General features: G+C 43.2%; 1 protein-coding gene across 2 annotated transcripts in view; it reads left to right on the forward strand.

The window, feature by feature from the left end:
* The window catches only part of CDRT4 (CMT1A duplicated region transcript 4), a 36121-nt gene extending 11750 nt beyond the window's left edge, over positions 1 to 24371 (forward strand). Inside the window, exons 1-2 of one of the 2 annotated variants that reach the window (XM_048487880.1) lie at positions 16769 to 16851; positions 23694 to 24371. In XM_048487880.1, coding sequence (XP_048343837.1) covers positions 16824 to 16851; positions 23694 to 24211 — 546 coding nt within the window. In that variant the 5' untranslated portion in view covers positions 16769 to 16823 and the 3' untranslated portion in view covers positions 24212 to 24371. Of the gene's footprint in view, positions 1 to 16768; positions 16852 to 23693 lie in introns of those variants that run through there. The other variant, XM_048487879.1, reaches the window with a different exon arrangement.
* The last annotated feature ends 1511 nt before the right edge of the window (positions 24372 to 25882 follow it).

Here is a 25882-nt window from a genome sequence, read left to right on the forward strand (position 1 = left end):
TAGGAGACTCAACGGGGCTTACAATCTCCTTGCCCTTCCCCCCTCACAACAAACACCCTGTGAGGTGGGTGGGGCTGAGAGAGCTCCGAGAACCTGTGACTAGCCCAAGATCACCCAGCTGGCGTGTGTGGGAGTGTACAGGCTAATCTGAATTCCCTAGATAAGCCTCCACAGCTCAGGCGGCAGAGCTGGGAATCAAACCCGGTTCCTCCCGATTAGATACATGAGCTGTTACCCTCCTGCTGTTCCTGGCTGGACAAAGAGGCTGGACAAAGCTCTAAAAATTCATTAAATAGGTAACCCTTACAAGGTACCTCTTGCTAAGAGCAATCCAGGTGTTTAACTCTTTTTGACATCAGAACACTTGAGCCCCACTGTGTTTTAAGCCAGCCTATGGAGCAAGATGGCTTCTAGATGATCAACCTGATCCTTTCACCAGCCATGCTGAGATGATTTTCTTTTAGAGCCTTGATGACACTTACTTGTTATTCATTGGCTATGCCTATTTTTGTTTTAATTATAATACATGCATCCCCAAAGACAGATGTGAGACAGATGTAATATAGACAGAGTGCTACACATCCCTCAGTCACAGAATCAGCTCAACTTCCTCCTAGCTTTGCAAATGGAATGTATATTGCAGCAATTCGAAAGTTGTCCCTCTTATTACATTTCAGACAGCACATTTGCTTTCTTCAGCATTAAAAATAGCTGTCTGAACATTCAAGCATCTATCCATTCATTTATCCATTTCATTTTTAAAAACGAAAAATTGCTCTGCAGACAGGGAGAGTTTTCTTGGCAATGTCATGGTCAATCGACGACATGTAAAGTCAGCTTCTGCTTCAGATGTGCCAAACCATTGTTTCTAGAGCACAACTCTGGAAAGAAAAAGTTGATGTATTTGGACAGGGCATGGCAAGGGTTCTTTCAGAGTGTTCTAAAAATAGAAATAATAACTATCACTAAAAAGTAGGGTATATTATAGCACCAGTTTGGATGGATTTTGTATTAGTTAGGGGGTTTGTTCAGGGGATAGTTGTAATGTAAAGTTCCAGTCACCAGCAACCAAGTCCATGGAGTGTGATGCCATGGAATTGTCCTTGTGTGGTGTTTCTGACTGGAAGTCTGCACTGACTAAATTTATTTATTTGTTTGTTTATTGGCTGCCTTCCGCCGAAGGGCTCAGGGCGGTGAACAAGTACCTTAGTGTGTGTGCATTACAGAGGTCAGATTTGCAGGGGATAGATCAGAACCTTTCCGGTGTCCATACAGCTGATGTGTTCACTTATTCTGGTGTGTTTAGTTCCATTGCCATTCCACAGTTTTGAAAGTGAATGAAAAAGGTAATCATGTTGGGGTGGAGTAATGTGGAGGAGGAAAGGGGGAGGGATGTCAACATTCAAGTGCTGTTTGAAATTAACATTGAAAACAGTGACCAAAAGGCAAAATGTCCAACGTTTACCAAAATATGGATTTTCATCACAGGGAGAAATTTGATAAGAAGCTGTTGAAGAGGTTAATTTTTTTTTCATTGCCTATAATTTACTATTAACTGACTGATTGGTTTACTTGCTGTTCTTAATTTCCTTTGCCATACTATATTTTTCTACTCTAGCTCCAGAAGGCTAGACATCTGGCATTTCGAGACATTTTGCAATAAGTAACCTGCTCATCAAAGGTTTATTTGCATTCTCTAAGAATGCAATATTAAGTTGGAACAGTCAAAGAAATTGAAAAGACTATTCTGCTCTTGAATCAAATAGTCTTTGAAAGGTCTATTTGTTCCAAAAATGTTTCTTTCAAACTGCAGACTCGGAAGAAACAAGCTGAACTTTGCTGGGACAGTATTTCAATAGCCACCGAAGCATTCAGCACATGTCAGGATTTGAGCTCATGTAAGCAAGTTCTATTTGAATGAAGTCAGCCAGAACAGGAAGCTTCAAAAACATTATCAAGCCAAGCTGGACTTTGGGTTTCAGCCACCACATATTAGCACAGAGACCTTTATGCTAACCTCACCAGGTCCATTCACTGATGACTACAAAACTTCATGTAATGTTTTTACAAGTTCCAGGGTGGGGCTGATTTAAACATAAGCTTGCTGTTTGTCTGTGGGAGATAGGATTGTGATTACTGGCGTCTGGAGCTATCAAGCAGAGCAAGCAAGAGAAATTGAGACAGGGAGCCCAAAGCCGCTAGCCTGGTTCTTGTGGGGAGTCCAAGCAGGAAAGCAGCCATGTTTATTTATCTGGTTTTGCCATGGAGGGTAACAAATTTACACAAAATCTCAGCACATAAGAGAGCTGCCAGTGCTTAAAACAGAATTATTGCTTCATTAAATAGAGAAAACAGGGCCAGGGCCAAAGACATCAAAATGATTTTGTAGCAGAGGAGCCAACACAACTGAAACTGTCCAGTGAAATGGTTTCACTGAGTGCATCCTTTTTCATTATTTTGGGGCTTAACTCTCCTTTTGCTTGCCAGGATGTGCAGATGTCATAACTCTCTTAATCCAATTCATTTTGGGACAGGGTGTGGAAGCCAGATTGCTGATTTCAGGTAATTGCCAGGGTGGCTTCTGGCCTCAGGTGAGGGGCGAGGGGAGATGCTTACTTGTAAGTGTGCAGTTGCTCCTTTGGGTCCTGGCTGAGGAGATTGGGGTGTTTTTTCCATGGCCAATATATCCTGGGATAAAGAGGTGAAACATCCTGGTTCGGCCATGACTTTCACCTGGCTTCCAGGTCTAACTCAGGCCCGCCCTACGAGATTTCCCTTATCCCACTTCTTTCAAAAGACAATAAAATTGGATGTTCTTTTTTTAAAAGCGCCGCTCTTGCTTCCATGCAAACACCGCAGGAGATGGACTGGTTTATTTTTCCTGCCTCACTGCTTGCAGCCAATCAGATCGTTGGAAAAACGGGATAGTTCATGCATGCGCAACATTGGCGAGGAAAATGAAACTAAACAGGAGGCTATGCAAGTTCTTCCTCCTGGCCTGAATGCGCTGATGGGCTGCCGTGCAGAGGGAGAAACCGAGATAGAAACATCCCTGTATGTATGATCCCGGTTTTCCCCCAGTATATTTTGTCTGTCTGGAAAATACCTGGGTACCTGCTTGGGTTCAGAACTGAGAGTGGTCAGCCATAGAGTGGGGATTTTGCTTGAGCAAAGTGTTTGCCCAGTAGTTCCACGTGATCTCTCTGTGGTTTTCCTGTCATCAAGGTGCCTCAGAGCTTGTTCTAAATTTGCATGGCATAGAGTTGTCAGACAGTGTCCTGTGCCATGCATCTTAACTTGTCAGTTGTGGGGTACCTTGCTTGGGATTTTGTAGGGCTGGGGGTGTGTGATTGGGTGCTGCTGAGGGAGCTTGGCTGCTTTAGGGATGGGAGGTGATTGGTTGCACTCATAGTTGGCATCCAGAGCTTTCTGAGGCCTTGTGGGTGTGTTTGCAACTGTGTTTTTTTCAGATCAGTGGCCACTTATGGGCTGCCTTTCATTTTTTCCTGGTGCAACTTTGTGCCTCTGTCAAAGGGCATTCCTGGGCTGAAAAGCATCAGGGAGTTGACTCTGCCATATTCCAAAATGCCAGCACAGAGCCCCACATGAGTCTACAGCTGCTGCATAGCAGCATTTGTGCCCAAGAAGTGGCACAGTGATGCTGAGGGCCTGTGCTGGTGTAAGCGTTGTTCAGCTTCCTAAGCCCATTCACCCAGGATTGTGCAGCAAGTTTCACAATTGCAAGGACACATTTTGCTTGTGTGATGTTATATAAAATAAGTGTTGTGCATACTGTCTTGCTTTCCCCTGCATTAACAAATTGTTTCCAATGGGGTACCTTTAGTGTCTGAACAAACCAGGCACAAATTCAACCACCTTCAGACTATCGGACTACAGTGTTGCTGATGTGAAACAATGACATTGCTGGATATTAAGAATATAAGTTTAAAGTTTGCAACAATGGCCAGCTAGATGCTGGCAGCTCAAATGAAAGGTATGAAGGTGATCTCATACCCAGAAACCTTATGTTTTATTATTCCTTACATCTACTTGTCAGAGTTATATTGCCACTGTAAATGACCATTTGGCTGGTATGGCTAATATCTCTTATTGGCCATTTCCCCAAATCTCCCAAGTTTTTTTGAAGAAAGCACTTTGTAACAGCACCATTAGGTGGCATTGAATGCATTTGGTCACAGCAGTAATGCATTTTGTGTGTTTTCTATGCTGTTTAGTACAAAGGGGATCTGGGAGTTACTAAATACTTCCACTTTTTAAAAAATAACTCCTGCCTAGGGACCTCCAAAGATACATTCTGCTATGGGTAAAATGAGAATAAGAAGGCAGTTTATAAGTATAAATAAACATCTATATTGTCACCATCTTGTCTGAGGTTTCTTGTTATATGTGATATTCAACATAGTTCTAAACTTCCTTATTCCCAGTTTTCATGGAGTTCAGGTTCTAGGAGATGTCCTTAAGATTGCAGATGAAATCATCTCTAGACATCCTCAGTCAGTTTTGTGAAGTGCAGAAATATCTTGCTGTTGTGGTTTTTCCAGGCTGTGTGGCCAAAGTCTGGTGGTTTTAGCTCCTAACCTTTTGCCCACATCTGTGACTGGCATCTTCAGAGGCATGTCAGGGTATGATGTATTTCTTTCTGTGGCCTCACACCATGACATGCCTCTGAAAATTCCAGTCACAGATTCAGGCGAAAGGTTAGGAGCTGAAACCCCCAGACCTCCACACAGCCTGAAAAACCCACAATAGCAAAGGGATTCTGGCTATGAAAGCCTTCAATAATACATTGCAGAAGTATCCTTGGACACAGCTATTCTTCTCCAGCCTATGAAATCTTAGGAGAGCTAGGAGAGCACATAATGTTTTCTACAGCAGACCTTTATCTCTATTTCAACCAATGCATTTTGAAAGTTAGCTATTCCCTCCTAAATCATTTCAGCAGGAAGTTAACTACTGCCAGATTTTGTGGTCTCTCAAACCTGTAATGCATTAGCAGTGCAATCCTAAAGATAGTTATGCTCTCCTTAGCCCACTGAAGTCTATGGGCTTCAATGGCTTTAATTCTGTCTAGGATTTCACTGTAGGAAGCTGTGAATTAAAGTCATGCATAAACTCCATGATGCATTTCTTCAAGCTCAAACGTCTTTGGACTTAACTCTGCTCAGAAACAGCAGTGCTGGGATTTCCCACTGGAGCCCAGAGGAAGCACACAGTCTGGCTCTGCTGATCCCTCTCTGAACCATCCTGCCATCCTAGCATGTCATTTTTAATGCCATGTTGTGTTTTGCCTGCTTGTTCTCCAGGCTCACAAAGCACTCTTTTGTTCAGGCTGCTTCAGCACTTCCTCTCTCTGACTGACTGGCAATTGTGCAGTTGCTTAGTTTCAAGGGTTCGCTGTCTGATGGGCATGGAAGAAACCCTGTGCAGTGACAGTGGTGGCAGCAACAGCAGAACGCCACTTCAGGGAGAAATGAACAAACAGAGGCTGAACGAAGGTGTGGTGCCAGCCTAAAGTGGAAAGCCCATCATTTGTCTCTTGCAGAATTGGAGTTCTTGGCAGGGCTGGCAGGACACCACAGAAGCAGCTGGAGCAGCACAGTTTGAGGGATGCCCACTGGGAGATCATGCATGTGCACCTTCTACCCAGAATGCAGATCCCCAGAATCCTTTTCAATGTCACTACAGATCCCAAGACATGCAATGAGTTTACGTTCAGTCTCATCAAAGGCTACCCTGGCAGCCCGGAGGGCAGAAATGTGTCTTTGGAAAACCTTTTCCTGGGTTTGAGAAGTACTATAGAACAGCCTCCCAGAGGGGGATAATTAGCCCAGCCCCTTCTGGTACTGGTAAAGCATGACTCGTATTTTCTAATTATAATTTATGATTTAGTGACTCTTCCTCTTTCAAGCGTAGGAAGGTTAATTAATACCAAAGAGGGTGAAACATTTCTGGACCCTGAAGCAGGACTGACTAGGGCAGTTTACATTGTGGAGAGGTTGTGTGATTCAGCTAACTCAGGGATGTCCTACGAGATAAAATGCTCATATTGATTAGTATGGTTAATTCATTAATTTTGCATTGCTAGTGTAATGTTTAACTCCCCCCCCCCCCTCACACACACACACACACTTCTAACATTATCAATGCTGACAGCAGTTTGGCAAATAGTATTCATATACAAGAATATAAGAATAGCTGTGCTGGATCAGGTCCTCCTACATTCTGTTTCCAACAGTGGCTGAGTTTTTGGTCGCTGCAGATAGTCATTCCCTGCTTTAGCATCTGGAAATCAGAAGTCCCCTTTCTCCTTTCTTTCTCCAAGAACTTATTCTAGGGATTATGCCGTTGTCCATGAGCTGCAATTTCTCTCTTTGCAAAACAGCCCCCCAGCTCTTACTTTTGTCACCCCCAGCATTCCCCTGAGCAGTGTTAAGTTTCAGTCTTGCATAAAACCATTTTGGTGGGGTGGGGGCAGGGGGCTGGCCGAGCATTGTGCTTAAGAATTGTGTGGCAGGCTAGACTTTAACAGTAGACCTTGTCCTGCCGTGGAGATGGACAGTGGTGGGAAGAGCTCTCCATACCTTCCCACATCACGATGCAGGTATTAAATATGGAAAGTTGGCAATCAAACCACTTGTTATGTTGCTATTTTGTGCCTCTTCCATTTCCCACCACAATGGCTGCTATTGTCTGTGATATCTGCAGTCCTTGTGAGGGTCATGCTCCAGCTAAATTGCTAACTTTTCCCTTGGCACCATAGTGATGACGGGATCTTTTTTCTGCTAAGGAACACAGTATCTGTGAGTCTGCCACATGCCATGCAACAGCACAGCTTTGTCCTAAACTGACCCTGTGGCCATTATTATCCTTCTCGTTCTGCTTGTATTTGCTATGGAAACAGTGATGGGATTACAAGGAGAGTGGTCTTCATACCACAAGATAGAAGATATCCTTGTTTATTAGCATTTTAAATCTTCAACCTGTTGCATTTTAGAAATACCGTAACTCCAGATTTTGTGCATATAAAAGGTAATGGCTTGACTTGTATTGGTTGCTCTGTTATATGAATTATAACAGTTTTCCCTGAGTGCAGTGCAACAGAATTTGTTATGATTTTATTTGCATATATTCATTACTTTTCCCTAGATATCCCAGCGGAATGTTTTAAATTATACTAGCTCATAGGATCACAAAAAATATAATTTTTAAGGATACAGTGACTAGATTTTCCACCTAATCCTAAGTATGCTTGATCAGTGTTTAGGAAACATCTGAGTCAAACTCTTGAGGTATATTCCAAGTCAGACTTTATTACGGTCAAAGACCAGTAAAAGTTATAACAATAAAACCAAACTTGGTACATCTTGTGGTATATTGTTCACTGCTTCCTCTACCTAGCAAATATCCTAATCTACATTTCTAGTAGATGTCTAGATTAGGCAAAATATAGTTTTAATTTCATATTGTAATTTGAGAAAGAGAAGGTGTATCAGTTTTAAGAATTATGACAGATGTTGTTATGCCACGAAGACCTGTTGGGTTCCATTTCTATTTTCCTTAACATCAGATTGGATGAGATATCTGCTCATTGTTTTCCTTGTTAGAGAAACATTTTTTCACCAAATGGTATTAAAATATCACAGAAACTACCGGTAATCTGTTCTCTCTTCCAAAAACTCCACTGATCTCTAGTGAATTGGAAAAATGGGTCTGAAATTACAGCCTTCGGAACAATATTTATTTTGGATATTTCTATGACACCCCCTTAGAGTCCTGATTGAGGCAGATTACAATTAAAAATCACCACATAAAAAAACTAGCCATTAAAAAGACCACTAAAAAGCTGATCAGATAAAACCCCTAATAAAAAGCCTTGGTATAATGTTGTGTTTTAGTCCGGCACCTAAAAAAAGAGAAAAGTAGGTATAAGAGACACGTCAAGTGCGATGGTGTTCCAAAGGCGAAGGTGCTGCAATAGAAAATGTCCTGTCTCTAGTTGCCACTTGTCTTTCTTCTGAAGGTGGGGCAATGGGATGGCTTATGAGGCAGATCTCATTGTGTTGTTCAGTATGGGAGGAGATGGTCCTTCAGGAACCCAGGCCTCAAGTCATTTAGGACATTAAAAGTAAAAACCAGCACTTTGAAGACCACAGGCAGTACAGATCTTTCAGCAGTTGGGTGATACTATCCCTGTAACTGACCCCTGAAAATAGCCTGGCAGCTGCATTTTTGGACCAAGTGAAATTTCTGAATTATTTTCAAAGGCAGTGCCATGCAGAGGGCATTACAGTAATCTGTCCTTGATGTGATAAAAAACATGGATCACTATGGATCACACTTTTTGAGGAATTGCCAAAGCTGGCAAATCAACCAGAGCTGATAAAAAGAGTTATGTGCCATGGGAAGACCTGAGCCTCCGACTGTAGAACAGGATACAGTAGGACCCTCAAGGTGAGTTCAGGGTGAGTTCTACCCCACCCACCCTCGCAACCAAGTTGACTCCTCAGTCCTCCAGTAGCTTTGTCATTGTCCAGCAGTACCTCAATCTTGTCTGGATTGAGCCTTAGTTTATTGGCCCTCATCTGCCTTATTACCTTTTCTAGGCATGTATTCAGGACTTTCATAGAAAATGGATTGTTCAGTTTGGCAATATCTGAAAGCACACTCCTAGTCTGTATAGATAACTTCTAGGCTTGCACCAATTAGTTCATCTGCATATGAGGTATATTTCAGGCATGATAGCTAGGGGCTAGGTCTCCTAAAATGCACATGATTGACCCAAGTGCATTTTTGAACTGCTTGGCTATTTTACCAGCAATGTTGCTTTAATTGACAAGAATAAGGTTTGCTTTAGGCCACCCAAAGCTATCAGAATTAAGGCTCCCACTTGCAAATGTAGCAAACTTCCTATGATAGACTATGGCTGATTTTTCACTTTTAAAGTGCCCATATCCATGAACGTATCTGCTGTGGGGCTTCCCAACCAGCTTGTAATTCCCCATGGCTGCCTGGCTGTTTCCTTTACTTGAGTCACGGCTGGAGCAGGAAGCCCCAGCTGGTTCCCCATGAGCCTGGGGCTTTCCTGGGGCTTTCCCATAAGCATCGAGCTCTTCTGCAGTCTCTTCCAGGCATGCATGGGCAGCTTCCGTTTCCTGTGTTCAGATAGGCTGAATCTCACCCCATTCTCTCCCCCCCCCCACTTTTAGTACTTTAAAAACAGAGAGAATCTCCCTTTCCTCCATCTGCAAGCTCCTTGCGCGTCAGGTGAATTCTCTTGTTTTGGTGGGATGGGCCAGAGCAGCGAGGTGGGAAAAATGGTCCTGCTGTTGCTGCCATGGAGGTCTTCACTACAGGGAGGGAAGCCCCCAGAGCAACACAGGGGCATTAAAAAAGAAACTCCATTTTGGTTGTTTTGGAAGGCCACAGAGCAAAACCAATGCTCTGGGGTGGCGGCGGGGCAACAACGTGGCAGACACACTGCAGCAACGGGGGCAGTGAAGAACTCTCCATTGCACGGAGGCATTTCCTGTGCCAACAGAGGAGCAATTATACCATGAAAAACCAGCCTATGTGTACCTTTCATAATTTTCAATCTCCATTTATCAAATTGTTGCTCAGGGAGGAGGAGATCCCGCTCAGTGTCTTGCTGCAAAGTTGAATGTCTCTGAGCAGCTGTGCCAGATGGAAGTAAACTTTCCCATTCATAATTTGCAAGAGGGTCTTCCAGCAATGTTTAAAAAAGGCTTCTTGTGGTATGAACTACCTGAAGTCATGTAATATTCCTCTTTGCTTGCAAAAATGCTCAGAGAGATTTCTGGGTGAACGATAATTAAAATGTGTAGTTTTCATTATCTTTCTGGGAAGAGAATCCAGGACTGTTCATTTGTTCAGTGTCTGGTAGCACCACATCTGCTGCATGGCCTCAGAATTCCCTCTGTTAGGGCCCATGTGTGAAATTCCATTATTTTTCCTTGCTAGACAGACTTTGCTGTTGTTGACTGTCTTGTAGTACTGGCGGTGCCGTAAATGATAGTAGCAATTTCATTTCAGGGACAGCATGCTTTTTTGTTATCTCAAATTTCTGGAAATGTTGTTGCTTGTTCTAGATTCTGTTTCAGGTACATTTTTCAGATTCCAGACTTTTGGGACCATTATTTCTGGTGCCACTTTCTCTTTCCCAGAGGCAGCAGAAGTGAAGAATGAAGGGGAGAGAGGAAGTGTGCCCTGGCAAACAATTGTTGGGTAGTGCACATGCCCTTTGCATTTTAAAGGGCCATCATTTTCTCTGAGAAGACCTGGCCTCTGACTTCCAGAAGCCAAGTCTATGCCCACTGTAAAATAGTGGCCCTTTAACATTTAAAGGGATGATCAGCAGTGGAACAACTGAGAGCTGTGGCTGTCTTTATCCCCATGGTCCTTTGAGTTTCTGGTCAGCCTCTGTACCAGATGGCTGTTGCTGGTAAAGTTGCCAGCTAGCCAGGAACAGGATGCTCTGTTTTCTTTTAAAAAAACAGAAACAGGCAGCTGAATCTTTTTGTGGCGTGGGATTAAATAAGATCACCTGATAATTGCTACAGACAAAACAGATATTAAAGTGACCATAAGAGGGACCACTTTAAGCACAGGCAACTCTACCTGCCAGTTAAGAACACAGTTTGCCAAGACTGTTTGGACTTTTCAAAGACTGTTTGGACTTTGATCACACGAGGGCTTCTAGGCAAGGCTGATCTGAGTGGAGCCTCTACTGCTGCTGGCACTGTAAGAGTCCCTTAGCATGGGCTACCCCAGGGCATTTTTATCCTCCCAGTCACCCCGGAACTCTTAAACTGAATAGGGTTGCAAGACTGTGGTTTCGTCCTTTCTTGTGTGTGCTTGCCTGTGTGCAGAAATACAGTTTTCCCCTTTTGGCCAGATTGGAGGTAGCCGCTTGGCCGTAGGATTTGGATTGATTTTGATAGAGCAGCTGTATCAGGGGAAAGGGTGTAACTCATCTTTTCTTAGTGCCACAACACTGATCCAGTTTGCCTTCTTGTCATGGCTGCTTTCAAGTCTTGACACTGAAATCAGGAGGCATAGTCAACTAAGTTACCCAGTCAGTTAAACCTTCTATGTAATGCATGGCTTAACCATCATGCCAGTCTTCATCTATGAAATCCCATTCCCACATAGAAAAAAAATGCAGTTTTAGTGCTGGGAAAATGCTACATCTCTGCACTCAAAGTGCTAGCTCAGTGATGGCGAACTTATGGCACGGGTGCCAGAGGTGGCACTCAGAGCCCTCTCTGTGGGCACACGCACACAGAGTTCGTCATGGGGTGGAAAATCACCCCCTCCCCACACACACATCTAGGCTAGGCCACTGAGCACAACATGCACGCACTGTGGTGAGCAGGGAGGACTTGGCTGGCGGGCCTGGTGCCTGTGCTCCGGGTGGCTGCTGCCCGAGGGGGGGGGGTGCAGAGGAGGCAGAGATGCTAGAGAGGCACAGTGCAATGCATGTGGGACTTGCTGGAGGCTAGAGCAGGCTGGCCCCTGCTCGAGTGGGTGGGGTGGAGGAAGAGGGAGCCAACCATTTTTTTCTAAACTAAAACCTCAGCATTCAGATTAAATTGCCGAGTTGGCACTTTGTGATAAATAAGTGGGGTTTGGGTTGCAGTTTGGGCACTTGGTCTCAAAAAGGTTCGCCATCACTGTGCTAGCTGGAAGAATGTCTGGATTCCCCACAATAAATGTGCATTTATCACCAAATAAAACACCCTAAAGTCTGGGAAGGCTCTTAAGCACACGTTACACAGCAAAATCACATTTCCAGCTCCTAGACTCTGCTTCTCCAATGTGACAAAAACACAATTCTGGAGAAATGTTCCTGGGAAGCTAGGAAGGCAATAGGAGGCTTAAGCAGGCACCTCCTGCTGTTTCACCCTTGCAAATTGCTTCCATCCACGGGTGCTTTTTAGGGGAGAGGTAGCGCCAGTGGTTTACAAACTTGTTTTGGCCACATAAAGATCTAAGATCCTCCACTATGGCATTAACCCCTAGGACTAGAGGATCGAGAAAAGACCAGGGCTGTCCTAATGTACACAGTTAGATGTTCAAAGTGTGTGCAGGACGGCAGCCACAGACCTTTGAGAGCAACAGCTGCTCTAACTAGACCTAGAGTTCTGGGTAAAGAGGCACTGGATGAAGGGGGCTGGGAAAGCAGCAAGGCCAATAGTTAGTCACATGTGAAACCATTTGCTGTTTGCATCCTACGTGGTCTATAGTTCTAAAGCACAGGCCATTGTGTCTCTGGGATAGCAAACCCTCCCTAGAAATTCCTCAGGCCTTTTCCAAGCTGCCAATAAGGTTTCTGTTTATGGCTTGCTCTGTTGCTTGTCTTTGACAGTGAGACAAAAAGGGCCCATTGTGCACAGCCTGAAAGGAATAGCCCAGTCCCACAGCCTGCCTGCGATCCTAATGTCAACTATTTGTTGCCTTGGCATTTCACATAAACAAGCTTTTCCCCTCAGCCTCTAAATATCTGATGCAGCATGCTTCCTTGCTTTAGTTTTGCTTTTTGATAGCACAGAACAGTTTTCAGCCGGCAGAAGGGCAGAATAGATCTGATTGTCCACAGGTACATTGACCAAATGAGAAGAAGACATTCATATGAATGGACTGAATGTGGGACCAGGGCCACTGGCCTCACTAGGCCTTCACATTAGAAAACTGGCATGAAAAGAATTTCCCTCCTGACATTCCCAGGCTTTTCTAAGAGTTTGTACAGCCAATCTTTTCATATCATTTTTATTCTGACACCTAATTCCGTTCTCAGAGATTTGTCATGGTATACTGCAGGGGTCTGCAACCTGCGGCTCCAGAGCTGCATGCGGCTCTTTCAGCCTTATACTGAGGCTCTGCGTAGCCTGGAGGTTGGAGGGTAGCGTGGCCGTGTCCCTCCAGCCCTCTAGAGCAGCGCTGGAAGGAAAGGTGAGTGGAGGGGCCGAACCGGAGCCGCCTCTCCGGCTTGTTAGATCTTTGGGGCCATGGAAAACGGGTCCAAATGGCTCTTTGGGTGGTAAAGGTTGCTGACCCCTGGTATAGTGGTTGCAGAGAGCTTCTCTCTGTGTGTGTCACTTTTGGTCTTTCTCTCAGCCTAAGTTATCTCTCAGGGTTGTTGTAAGACAAAAATGGAGGAAGGCAGAACCACGTATGTTGCCTTGAGATTCTTGGAAGAAGGATAAAATAATAATATCTGATAGATTCCAAGTAACAGCCCGGTGGTATCTGCACAAAACACAATGAAAGAAAAAGATAGCCTTCTTCAAACAAAAATAGATTTTAAAATACAGATTTTGAAGTAGGGTAAAGTAAAGTTTCCCCTTGCGTCGTGCAGTGGGGTACCACTGTAGGCAGTGATTTTATAGGCAAGCCGTTTTTATGGGATAGTTTGCCATTGCTTTCCCCAAGATTTTGAAGTAGTGAAGCATTAACATAGGGACAAGTAGCGATGAACTTTTCAGTGTAAAGATCAGTGTGACTACCCATTTGCTCAGAGAAGACCTTCAAATAAAGAAACTGAGACATTTCAGCATTGCCCTGGGCAATGGTGCTCAGTCATATTACAGAGACTATCCAGCAGTGGTGGGATCCAAAAATTTTAATAACAGGTTCCGATGGTGGTGGGATTCAAACAGTGGCGCCGCCACACACACGCACCTCCAGTCCCTATTGGGCAGGGAGGTTGCTTTAGTAACCCCTTCTCTGCAGTCAGAAAAAATTAGTAACCACTTCTAGAGAAGTGGTGAGAACTGGTTGGATCCCACCTCTGCTATCCAGTACATGTTCATGCCTATTATAGACAACTGTGCCCATTTCAGTATAGTACAATGTTCCTGAGAAGACATCTGATAAACAGATTCTGAGTAGTTCCTTGGGAGTTTTGATGATTTGATGGCTAGTATCTTGCTCCAAGAAGTTTCAGCCTCAGGGAATATTCTCTGGTTTGCTAACTCTACCTGCCTATGATCTAATTCTCACAGTTCTCTTGCCCTAAGTTAAATTACTGAGCTCATAGGGCTCCTCAGTGACCCCGGCTGACTATGGGCCTTTCCCCACTCTCTTCGATCCCCCCTATGCCTTGCACTGCTCTCAGCGTGCAGCATCCCAGGCACGCACCCGGGCGTCCCCATGACCGCGGGGTCATCAAAAGGCGCTGTTAAGAAGAGCGCCTGGGATGCCGCGCACTGAGGGGGCGCAACAGCAGCAGCGTCGGGGCGGCTGCGCTGTCGCCGCCCCTGTTGTGGGGAGTGCTGGAGCACTCCGCGCTACTCTCCTCAAGTAGCGCGGGGCTTAAGGTAAGTGGGGAAAGGCCCTATCTTGGCTTCTGGCTCAACCCGTTTATTGACACGGCAAATCTACTTACACGACTCCTTGATTTCCTTCAGGCTCTTCCCTGCTTCTTGCAACAATAATCTGAGTTGGAATGAGCAACTCTCATCCAACTTCACTACTGTATAATGTGATTCCCAACTCTTGGAATTTGATTCCTTTTTTTGAGGAGCTTTTGGTTTAGTTAGTCTATTCATTTGCGTATTATATTCATATCTTGCCATCCCTTCAAGGAGTTTGTGGTAGCTCACACTGTTCATTATTCATTCATCTCACAACAACTTTGTGAGGAAGGTTAGGCTGAGAGAGGATGATTGCCCAAATGTTACCCAGTGAGAGCTTAGAATGGATATCCTGTGTGCTAATCTTGCCCTCTGACCACTGATGATTGTGATAGAAACATTTTATTTATTTATATAATTTATTATCAGATTTATATACCATCCTTCCCCCGAAGGGCTCTGGGTGGTGTACAACACAACACAACACAACACACACACAACAAAACAGATGGAGCATCGAACCAATTACAAATTATAAAAAACAATATAAACTCCAAAAACATAAACACTAAAAAACCCATTAAAAGCAGTATTCAATGCAATACAATAAACAATATAAAATCAGCGTCCTGCAAGTAACCCATATTAATGTGGCTGCAGAAGCTGAATTTTAGTTTATCTGCCAGTTGCTGTGCTGGTTTTTAATTTGATTTTTGTACGTTATGGTACCTTTTAACTTTTTCATTGTAAACTGCTTTAAGAGAGGTACAACATCGAAATTGGATGTGTATGTGTAACGAAATACTTGAATGCGAAAATAAGCAGAATAGGGAGATTGCAAAAGTTGGCAAGGCTTAAAAGGAAACTCTCAAATGGTTTCTGCATCAGCTCTAAGAGAGCAAAGATGCTTGCATCACAAGCTAAAAAAGAGGGGCACTTTTAAAATGACATAGTGAGTAGCCCTTAAGATGTTCTGTAATCATAGCAGACATAGGTCTCCAACCTATGGTCCTCCAGATGTTCATAGACTATGATTCCCATCAACCCTGCCAGCACAGTCAATTGGCAGAGCTAATGGGAATCGTAGTCCATGATCATCTGGAGGATCGTCGGTTGTAGACCCCTGATATAAACCTACCCATCACTGCAATCATCCTTCAAGGACCCAATTTCATTGCCCTTGCCATCTGAGGCTAGATGGAGGACAACCCAAGAAAGGACTTTCTCCATCATGCCACCAAAACTTTGGAATTCCCCCCTGCCCAGAAGATTTGTCTGTCTCCCTCTACTGGTATCTTTTGCCATAATAGGTGAAGACCTCATATGTGTGCGTGCGTGCGTGCGTGTGTGTGTGTGTGTGTAGCATATCTGCCAGTAATGGCTTTGGCCCTCCCATGTTTGCGTGATTTTAATTGAATTCTTATAATTTTTAATTGAATTCTTCTAATTTTAATTTTAACAGTATTTTAAATTGTTTAAATGTTTTTTATGTTCCCTACCTTGTGGACCTGATTAGGTGGGAAGGTAGCATAAAACTGTTCCAAATAATTAATAAATAAATGTGTCAAAATTATGGATCTTGGACAACGTTTTGCTGCAGTCTTAAAAGGTAACTTAAGATGGGTTTAATATTAATCCCCAAAGACATCTGAAAGCTGTTCCAGAGTTTACATTCTCATATGCCTGTCAAAGTAAATATATGAAGCTTCCTTAGCTGCAGACCCAAAATTCAATATCCCTTCACACACAAAAATTAACATTTTGGGAGGTGTTGATGAGTCTGCCATCCTCAGAAAGGCCTAATCCTTCTTTTCATCATGCCCAGCTTATGGGCTCTACAACATTTCATAGACACGCATGCCAGAAAATGATCATCACATCTCAGAACCAGCTGTCTGTCTGCTGGTGCTGGTAAGAACATGAACACATCCATTTATTGCAGAGTCTGTGAGACAGATTTTTGAATTGTGAATGGTCTTTATTTCCTTTCATTGATGGCACTCTGCTGATAACAGCCAGACCAGCTGGGCTATTTTCACTTGCTTTGGGCAAGACTGTAGTCAGCCAAAGACTGCAGTTCAGTTATGTGTGTGGAGGCGAATCCTTATGCCCACTCAGGGACAAGTGTTTTGCATTAGTTTGGCTCTCAGTTCCAAAGTGAAGGAAAGCATTTGCTACTCCTCCTCCTCCTCCCCTCACTGGTCTCTGGAGACAGGAGCCCTTTCCGACTAGGGGGCCCAGAAGAAGTGAATATGGAAACCACATGGCAAAATAAATAGGAGACCAGCACTGAGAGGCCCCACACTCCTTTCCTGTGTGTATGAGGGGGACTGGGACTATGAACACTGTTTTTAAATAAAAGGGTGGAAGGGAGAGGGAGAGAACACAAGTCATTGCTATTCTTTCCAACATAAAAATTTGAAAACTCTTATGCATTTGCAAAGTCTCCCCTTTCAAGGTATGCTTTCATTTCTTTTACTTCTTGTTTTGAGCTGTGTAAGAAGAATGTTCTGACTTTAACCCCTTACCCTCGACAAACTGTCATTAAATAGAAGGGAGTAGAAATTACCTTGAAGCCACTCTCTCCTCCAAATTAGAAGCCATTCACATATCACCCCCATTTCATACAGTGCAAATTTATGCAGGTATGAGGAACTTTCTTTTTCTTTGTTGCATCAGGAAAATCTCTTTGTATTTCAAAGTCAAACAATCAGTGAGCTTTTGCTATGCAGTGACCACGCTACAATGACTGTTTTCAAAACAAAGATTTTTATCTGCTGAGTTTTGCTTCAAGGAATTTATTCCCATCAAATGGAAATTCCCATCAAATTTATTCCCTGCTGTCTCTTATAAACTCATTCAGTTTAATGGATCTGACATAAAAACCAAAGTGTTCTTGGTTGGGGTCACCATAGAGAGGAGAAAAAAAATCCAGAGAGCTAGCCAAGTGTTATAATTTCAGTGTAACCATGTTAAAGGCAAAGCAGGATGATTCTCAAGGGAGGGTCCAAACTTTGCTACTATTTTGGAAGGGATTTTTGAGGTGAGAGGTCAAGCATGGAAAGATAGAGCTGCTGTAGTAATAACTAGTCACTCAGATTTACCTCAAAGATCTAGGCATATTTTAATGGAGGTGCCTTGTTGGTGATTTTACTGGGCTCACATCAACTCTTGCTCAGAGAAGAGAGCTTTAGGCCCTTTGTGTTCTTGGATCGTTTTGACCCGTCTTACCCAAATGTCCAAATGTGATGCTCTGTTTCCACACACATAAATAATGGATTGATTGACCCTAACTGCAGCAAAAAATTCTAGCTGTGTAAACTATGTGTTGATTTTAGCTCTTTATTTTTTAAGTATGCAGAGCTAGACATCTTTGGTTTACCAATCTCCCTTTCACAATTATGTATGATTAAAAATGTGGAAAGAATTTTGCAGGGTTATAAAGTTTCAGCCAACCTTGCCTTAAAAAAACCCTTTATTTCAACATAAACATCTGTGTTTCCATGTTATTTTTTAAATTCATTGAAGCCATAGGATATTCACAGCCTTCTTAATTAACTTGTTCCAATATTATGCAATTATTATTTTGGTATAATATGACTACTTGAACTGATGCTGGTAATGGGCACATGGATCTAGTAGCTGACTCGTTATTCATCTAGCCTCATAGCATAGGAAACTTTTAGCATCTACTTTAACAGAGTCTGTAAGTAGCAGAAACTGCTGGAAGAGCTAAATATTTCTTTTTGTTCGTCATTTTCTCTAGGACTAGCAATGTACTGATCATTGGATAGCCACTTTTCATCATAATTGCTATATACATGGTTATATTGCTTTAATTCTAGCGCCATTAAAACAAAATCTGGGAAAACTCTGGTGGCAAGGAGGGTGAAGTATGGCCACTATTGAGGGACTAGGCCATGGAAAATACAGGAAAACGTGCCACATGGAAGCTTCAGTGCCACTATGTTGCACCAGCAGCTGCAACATCAGTAGAGAAACTATGCAAGCTTGGCTCCATATGGAAAATACTTGGATCTTTGGGCTCTGCTCCAGATTCGACTGATAGCAGTGTTGTTGCAAGCAACTGGATTTACCTCAACCCTCAGTGCTTAGCCATTTTGAAAGAAACCTTTTGCTATGATATTTCAATAAGTACTTTGAAAGGTAATGAAAGCATTACTTTCACTCCACATTGTCCTCAGTGATGCCTTCCCAACCTTTGAATGCTTTAAATCTAGCCCTCAGGACATGTTTGTTTGTTTGTTTGCTTGCTGGTTCTAGCATTGCCCACATTCTGAATTGCTCAGCGTCAACATGCATAGCTTTGTCCCTTTTTTTAAAAAAAGGACTACATGATTGCTCATTCAAATAGATAAACATTCCTGAGTATTCAGTATTGACAAATTCACTCATTAGCTATGCCTTCCTGGCACCTAAAGTTCTATTTGATTGGCTGTTGCTAGTCCATTTTATTTGCATATTGCTGCCTGTGATGCTCTGGAATTGAAGTTCTATTCAGTGAACAGCAACTCTGATGGAGGCCTGGAAAATTGAAACATACTGTGACTGTGTTGATGTGTTGATACGTGGTTCCTTCCTGAATCTCTATTATCCTTATACATTTTTTTTTAATTATGACATCCACAAAAGTGACATGTCAGTGCTGGGGTACCTTCACCAGCAGATGACCAGTAGATGCCCCATGCTGCTTCATGAGATAAGCTGTAGATCTTCCTAAAACATGAGGATCTTGGCTGTTATTGGCAATGAAAAATCTGGGTTTTAATATAGTTCCAAAGTCTTCCTGAAGCAAGAGTTACTTAGGATGTACACAATCACTTTATCAAGCATATGCAGGACTAGAGATGTTCATGACTTTCTCCCAGTTCAATTTTTTTTTGTTATAGGGGGCCTTTTTTTAGTCCCGTTCATTTACTTTTATTTTCCTTGTATATAAATGTTTCCATTTCTTTTATTCCTCTTCTTGGTACTCTATTTATTTCATCCTTGATTTGTCACACAAATCACACCAGCCACTCAGGGTTCAAATGATTAATGGGGCAGCATCCTAGCACTGTATCACTGAGAACAAAGAAAACCAATTTAGAGTGAGGATAATGCTTTTAACACCTTTCAAAACAATTACTAAAAAAACCATAGCAAGGGGTCTTTTTTAAAACTTGCTTCAAATGTTGCAAAATGTACCACTCAGAGTTGTTATGGAGTGAAATTTGGGCACTAGATTTTTAGACTTAGGATTGTTATATTTTCAGCATCTATCAGTGGTCTTTAGTTCTGCTTTATCAATAACGTTGGTGTTTATGTGCATGGACAAGCAAGGATGAGTTCTTACATTTGTCTTTAAATGTTGCAGACATGTGAGCTCACAAGGAGCTGGTTTTTGATCAATTGCTCCTTGCAGCCTGTGGAAAGAGGGGCTTGTCTGTAGCACTGTTACTTCTCTGCAAGTATGATGGGAAGAATTGTCTCTGAGAACTACTTCTAAGGGTAGAACAAACATTTTGTGCTTCATATTCAGTTTTGAAAGATGCTACAGTTTGGAATCCATAACTTTATCTGTCCGGGTCGGCAACCGGGTCCCCCTTTAATTACCCTGGAGGGGGACCTTGACATTATCCTAATGTGGAATTCCATGAAGATCAGACAGAAGTAGAATCTTCTGCCTGGCTTGGTGAAGTAGAGTCCCTACAGAATGTACCAACCTGGTGCTGTAATTGAAAGACTGGTTTGTGCATTCCAACAACAATTTAGGGCCTTTTGGTTCTCTCCATTTATTTTATCTTTGTCTTTTTCTACCTAGTGTAAGCCAGTGTTTGTAATGATCCCCCCCCCCCCATTTGAATCTCCAGTTATTTGGCATGACAAGCTGTTGAGAGTAAACTATCTGAGATAATTATTATTCCACTTTGCAGGAAGACAACAGCATAGTTTAGGCAACTGTAGATGGTGGATAATTCCTGCTAGATTTTGATCCTAGAAGTTCCTTCTCAATTTTGATCAAGTAACATGAATTAGGGTCATTTGTTTCCTTCTCCTGCCAGACTGGGACTGAAAGCCAGTTCTGAGTGGCTCAAAGCAGGGGGAAAAGAAAAGTGAAAACATATAGAGCCCATCAGTGGCCAACTATTAACGTGCTTCCAGTGCTGTTCAAGAAGGGCACGTGTACTGCTTATGCAAGACCAAATTCCAGACTGTTTGCACCCTGTGTAAGGCTATATGCCGCTGCTAGTTGCATGGCAGCTGAGCCAAAGAGTTCAAAACACTGCAGAAATAATGGGCAGACTGTCATGGGGAAATGTCGTGCTTTGATAAACATAAACCTCCTGGCAAGGTTCCGTCCCCTCTGATACTTGCCAGAGTGGGTTCAGTCACAGTTTAATTTAGTGAAGGCTGCAGAGCGACACAGGTTCTGGAACATACTTCAGTCTAATATAAACATATGAAACTGCCTTATACCATGCCAGCTCATCAACCAGTCCATCTAGTGTGCTATCGTCTCTCAGGAAGAGAAAAGTCTTTCCTAACAATTAGAATCATAGAGTTGGAAGAGACCACAAGGGCCATCAAGTCCAACTCCCTGCCATGCAGGAACACACAAGCAAAGCACTCCTGATGGATGGCCATCCAGCCTCTGTTTAAAAGGCTTCAAAGGAGACTCCACCACTCTTCGAGGCAGTGAATTCCACTGTCAAACAGCCCTGACAGTCAGAAACTTTTTCCTAATGTTTAGGAGGAATCTCTTTTCCTGCACCTTGAATCCATTACTCCATGCCTTAGTCTCTAAGGCAGCAGAAAACAAGCTTGCTCCCTTTTTGACATGACATGACATTTAAACATAGCTGTCATGTTCCCCCTTAACCTTCACTTCTCCAGACTAAACATCCCCAGCTCCCTAAGTCTCTCTTCGTAGGGCATGGTTTCCAGGCCTTTTACAATTATGGTTGCCCTCCTCTGGACACGTTCCAGTTTGTCAATATCCTTCTTAAATTGCGGTGTCCAGAACTGAACACAGTACTTTAGATGGTCTGACCAATGCAGAGTAGAGTGGTACAATTACTTCCCTCAATCTAGACACTGTACTTTTATTGATGCATCCCAGAATTGCATTGGCTTTCTTGGCTGCCATAGACTCATGTTCAGTTTGTAGTCCACTAAGACTCCCAGATCCCTATCGCATGTACTGTTGTCAAGCCAGGTGTCACCCATCCTGTATCTGTGCATTTCATTTTTTTCTGCCTGAGTGTAGAATCTTACATTTATCTCTGTTGAAATTCATTTTGTTAGTTTTGGCCCAGCTCTCTAATCTGTCCAGATCATTTTGAATCCTGCCCCTGTCCCACACTTTAATTGGAGATGTCAGAGATCAGACATGAGACCTGTGAAATGTACAGCATGTACTCTCCCACTGAGTTACAGCCTCGCCCCTATCTGGAGTTCAGACTTATTCATTTATTTACTTCATTTATTATATCTCATCTTCCCTCTCCCAGTGGGGGACCCAAAACTTACAGGTTTCTCATCTACAATGTATTGTCGAAGGCTTTCAACTGTTCTGGTGGGTTTTCCAGGCTGCGTGGTCATGGTCTGGTGGATTTTGTTCCTAACGTTTCGCCTGCATCTGTGGCTGGCATCTTCAGAGGTGTATCACAGAGAGAAGTCTGTTTCACACAGAGAAAAGTCTGTGTGAAACAGACTTCTCTCTGTGATACACCTCTGAAGATGCCAGCCACAGATGCAGGCGAAACGTTAGGAACAAAATCCACCAGACCACGGCCACACAGCCCAGAAAACCTACCAGAACCAGTTCTCATCTACAGTTTATTCTCACACCAGTTCTATGAGGTAGTCCAGAACTGAGAGTGCGTGACTGGCTCAAGCCCACCCAGCAAACTGCTCTTGGTAGAGTGGAGATATGCAGTGTGCCTTCATGGACCAGTAACCCAATCTGAAGTAGCTGATTCATCTGAATACTCTGCTTCATCATCTTAGTCCTATAAATATGGATTGGTGATGTTAACAGTTTATTTAAAGCTTGTAATATGACAGCTATAGGCAGGATAGGAAATATCTTTCTGAAATAAATAGTTCTTCTGAGTCTGTGAGGTATAGAGATTAGAATATTGGACTAGGAGAGGAAACCCAGATGCGGATCTTCACTCATCCATAAAGCATATTGGGTGTTCATTGACCAGTTATTCTCATCCTAACCTACCTCATACAAGGTTAAATTGTTGTTCCTGGAACAAGAGACTTGAGCTTGAATCTACCAATCCCTGGCCTTTCTTGTTACAGGGAAGGAGCAATCACTCAGTGTCCAGTTCAATTCCCCACCTCTTCAGTTCAAAAGGAATCTCAGAGAGCAAGGCTTGGAAAGGCCGCCAAATAAGACCTTAGGAAGATTGCTGAAGAACAATCTTCAACATTATCAAAGGCCCCTTCCACACACGCAGAATAATGCGTTTTCAAACCACTTTCACAACTGTTTGCAAGTGGATTTTGCCATTCCGCACAGATTCAAAGAGCATTGAAAGCAGTTTGAAAGTGCATTATTCTGCATGTGCGGAATGAGCCTCAAAGTCTTAGTGGAATATTATTCAGCAGGTGCTGTTATTTATCTCTGTGCCACATAAAGTGTCAACTGCACATTTTTACACATGAAGCCTTTGTTAAATGAGCAAGACATTTTTCTCCAGGCCAGGTAGCAACACTGCTTGAAAGCTCCTGCTGTCAATCAGCACTGAGTTGGCTTAACTTACCACTGAGTAACTTCGTATGTTGATCTAGTGTACAGCATTCCCTAGTCTTCAAGAATCAAGCACTTTGTGCAGCAGATTGATCTGTCTTGTGGCATTATTTTGAACAATGGCATTCTGGAATAAGGAAAGCAATGGAAGGGACTGATTTATTGTTTAAAAGATGACATGATATCTTCCTACAGGGGACGCTGATTGCTGCCCTTGAACTCACCTCCCTATACTTCCTGCTGTCGTGAGGAGGAACCTGGCAACCCTATCAGAACTTCTTATTGCCACAGGGACCGGGAGATTCTTGTGTTATTGTTGAAGAAAACTCTGAGACATTCTCACATCGTTTAGCGAGAGATTCACAGTGGGGGAGGGGGTAAACCCACAACTAATGTGCCAGGGGGGAGTAGGGAGTGGGAGCAGGAATATCTTGATCAAGAAACTTATTGGCAGAGATTCCAGCCCATGCTTCAAGCTGAAGAAGCTGTCAATTTCTATACTGCTAAGATGATCTCTGTATCTTGGGTTTTAGATCGAGCATTGCTGTCCTGCAATATCGGCCTCCCTTCCCATCTCGTCCAACGTTGCCGCCAGTGGCCAGCCTACACCAATTACACCTCTCTCATTGTCAAGAAGCTAGCTGAAGAAGACAAGTTTAGAACTGCGAAGTGGTTGCCAGTGCCCCAGATGAGTAGTGAAAAACAGCAAAGCCCTGAGAGTTGTGAGGATGTCATCCTACAGAAGAAGCACAGCGATGGATCTCAGGAAGCAGAAGCTACTGAACCAAGCTCAGCATTTTCACATATGGGTACAACTTTGAAGGACTTGCCTGTCTGCCCCAGTGCCCTGGTGATGCAGACCAGCTCATTACCTCTGGGCCCCACAGCTACAAGCAATTTAGTGATTTTTTCCAGAAGAGCCCCTTTCCGTGTGTTGCCCATGAAACTGCCAGATATAACTCCAAGCAGCAAAACCAAACCGTACCACTACAAGGATAACACCATGTGCATTTCGATGCTCCGTTCTACATTAAAATCCCTCAGCAAGTAATGAGTATATCTGAACTCTTGTGTCTAGAAACTGGGCAGGAGTATTAAAGTGAGTGACATATTTAGAGCAAAAGAAAACAGCGGACTGACAAGTGGGAAATAATATGAAACTGGATTCACATGCCTGAGGTCTTTCACTCAGTCATAAAGCTGGGTCATAAGTGGAGTAAGTAACAAGACTATGAGTGAGAACTAGCATAGTGTGGTAGTTAATAATGTCATTGTAGGAATAGACAGTCAGTGGTGGTGAACCTTTGGCACTCCAGATGTTATGGACTACAATTCACATCAGCCCCTGCCAGCATGGCCAATTGGCCATGCTGGAAGGGGCTGATGGGAATTGTAGTCCATAACATCTGGAGTGCCAAAGGTTCGCCACCCCGGGTCTAGAATCTAGATCACTCAAGCTAGCTGAATCTCATCACATCTTAGGAGCTAAGCAGGATTGGCCCTGGCAAGTAGACTTCTAAGGAACACCAAGGTCTTGACATGGAGGCAGACACTGGCAAATCTCCTCTGAATATCTCTTGCCTTGAAAATCCCACTAGGGGTCACCATAAGTCAGATGTCACTTGATGGCCAAAAAGAAAATAGAAAAAAGGAGTGGAGTCTAGTACCGTGTCTGTGTCACTGGGTGGTTGTGAGTATAAAAACCATATATACCATCCTGAACAGAATGGAAGGAGAATAGAATGCAGTGGATGCCCATAGCCATTGTGGGGCAAAAGTGGGTGGGTGCCCCATCAATCATTTGTCATGCCCCTCCAATCAGCATTAAGAGTTGGTGTGAAATCTGTCACAGGTATTTCAAGAGTAAATCCTCTATATAAAGGGAAAAGAAAGGAGCTGAGGCAAAAAACAATCATGTCATAAATCTTTCAAAATATGAATTCTCTTTTCAATTGGCTCAAACAGAATGAATAGTTAGCAAGGCTGAAGAGTCCTGATTTTAAAAGCCTGAGAACAGTGAAGTAAAATAAATCATGTTATACCAGACTCTGAGCAAAGCAAAGGAAAAGACAGAGAGAACAGGACAGTGTTCCACAACAGCTGTGAAGAACTCTTATTGCTGGGGAAATTATTTTTGACAGGACAGAAGGCAAATAATAAGGCATTTAGGGCTACAGGTAAGTGAGCACAAATCTTTTGCTGATTTATATGACCCCACAGGAATCTTATTCACAGCAGAGGGTTGATTTTTCTCCGAAGATGGAATGTTGCTGGGAAAGGATCCCTTACCTGTGGGCAGCTCAGGGATCATGCCATCGTTGCTTGACATGTATGTGTTCACTGTGGCCCTTTCTGCACGGGCCCATAAACCTGGGCTAACCATGGGATGAAACCCAGGTTGGGAGGAACTTCACATGGATCCTGCTCCTAACACGAGTCCATTCCACATTTCCCCCCCAACCTGGGTTTTTCAAGAATCACGATTTGCTCATTTCTTTTGTTTTAATGCACCTTGCAGCTGCGACCATGCGAACGGCCGGGCAGGAGGTGCGTTATGTGGCTGTGCTTTTCTCTTTTTAAAATTCCTAACTCCATCTGCAGAGCCACACAGGCCCTTCTGGGGACATGAGGCGTCAGCAAGGCTCTGGGGGTTCATGTGTAACTGTGCATCAGTGGGAGGTAAGTTTAAAAAAGTGCCTCCATGCGAAGGTGTGCACCCCAG

Source organism: Sphaerodactylus townsendi, linkage group LG03, assembly GCF_021028975.2.
Source record: "Sphaerodactylus townsendi isolate TG3544 linkage group LG03, MPM_Stown_v2.3, whole genome shotgun sequence".
Lineage (NCBI taxonomy): Eukaryota > Metazoa > Chordata > Lepidosauria > Squamata > Sphaerodactylidae > Sphaerodactylus > Sphaerodactylus townsendi.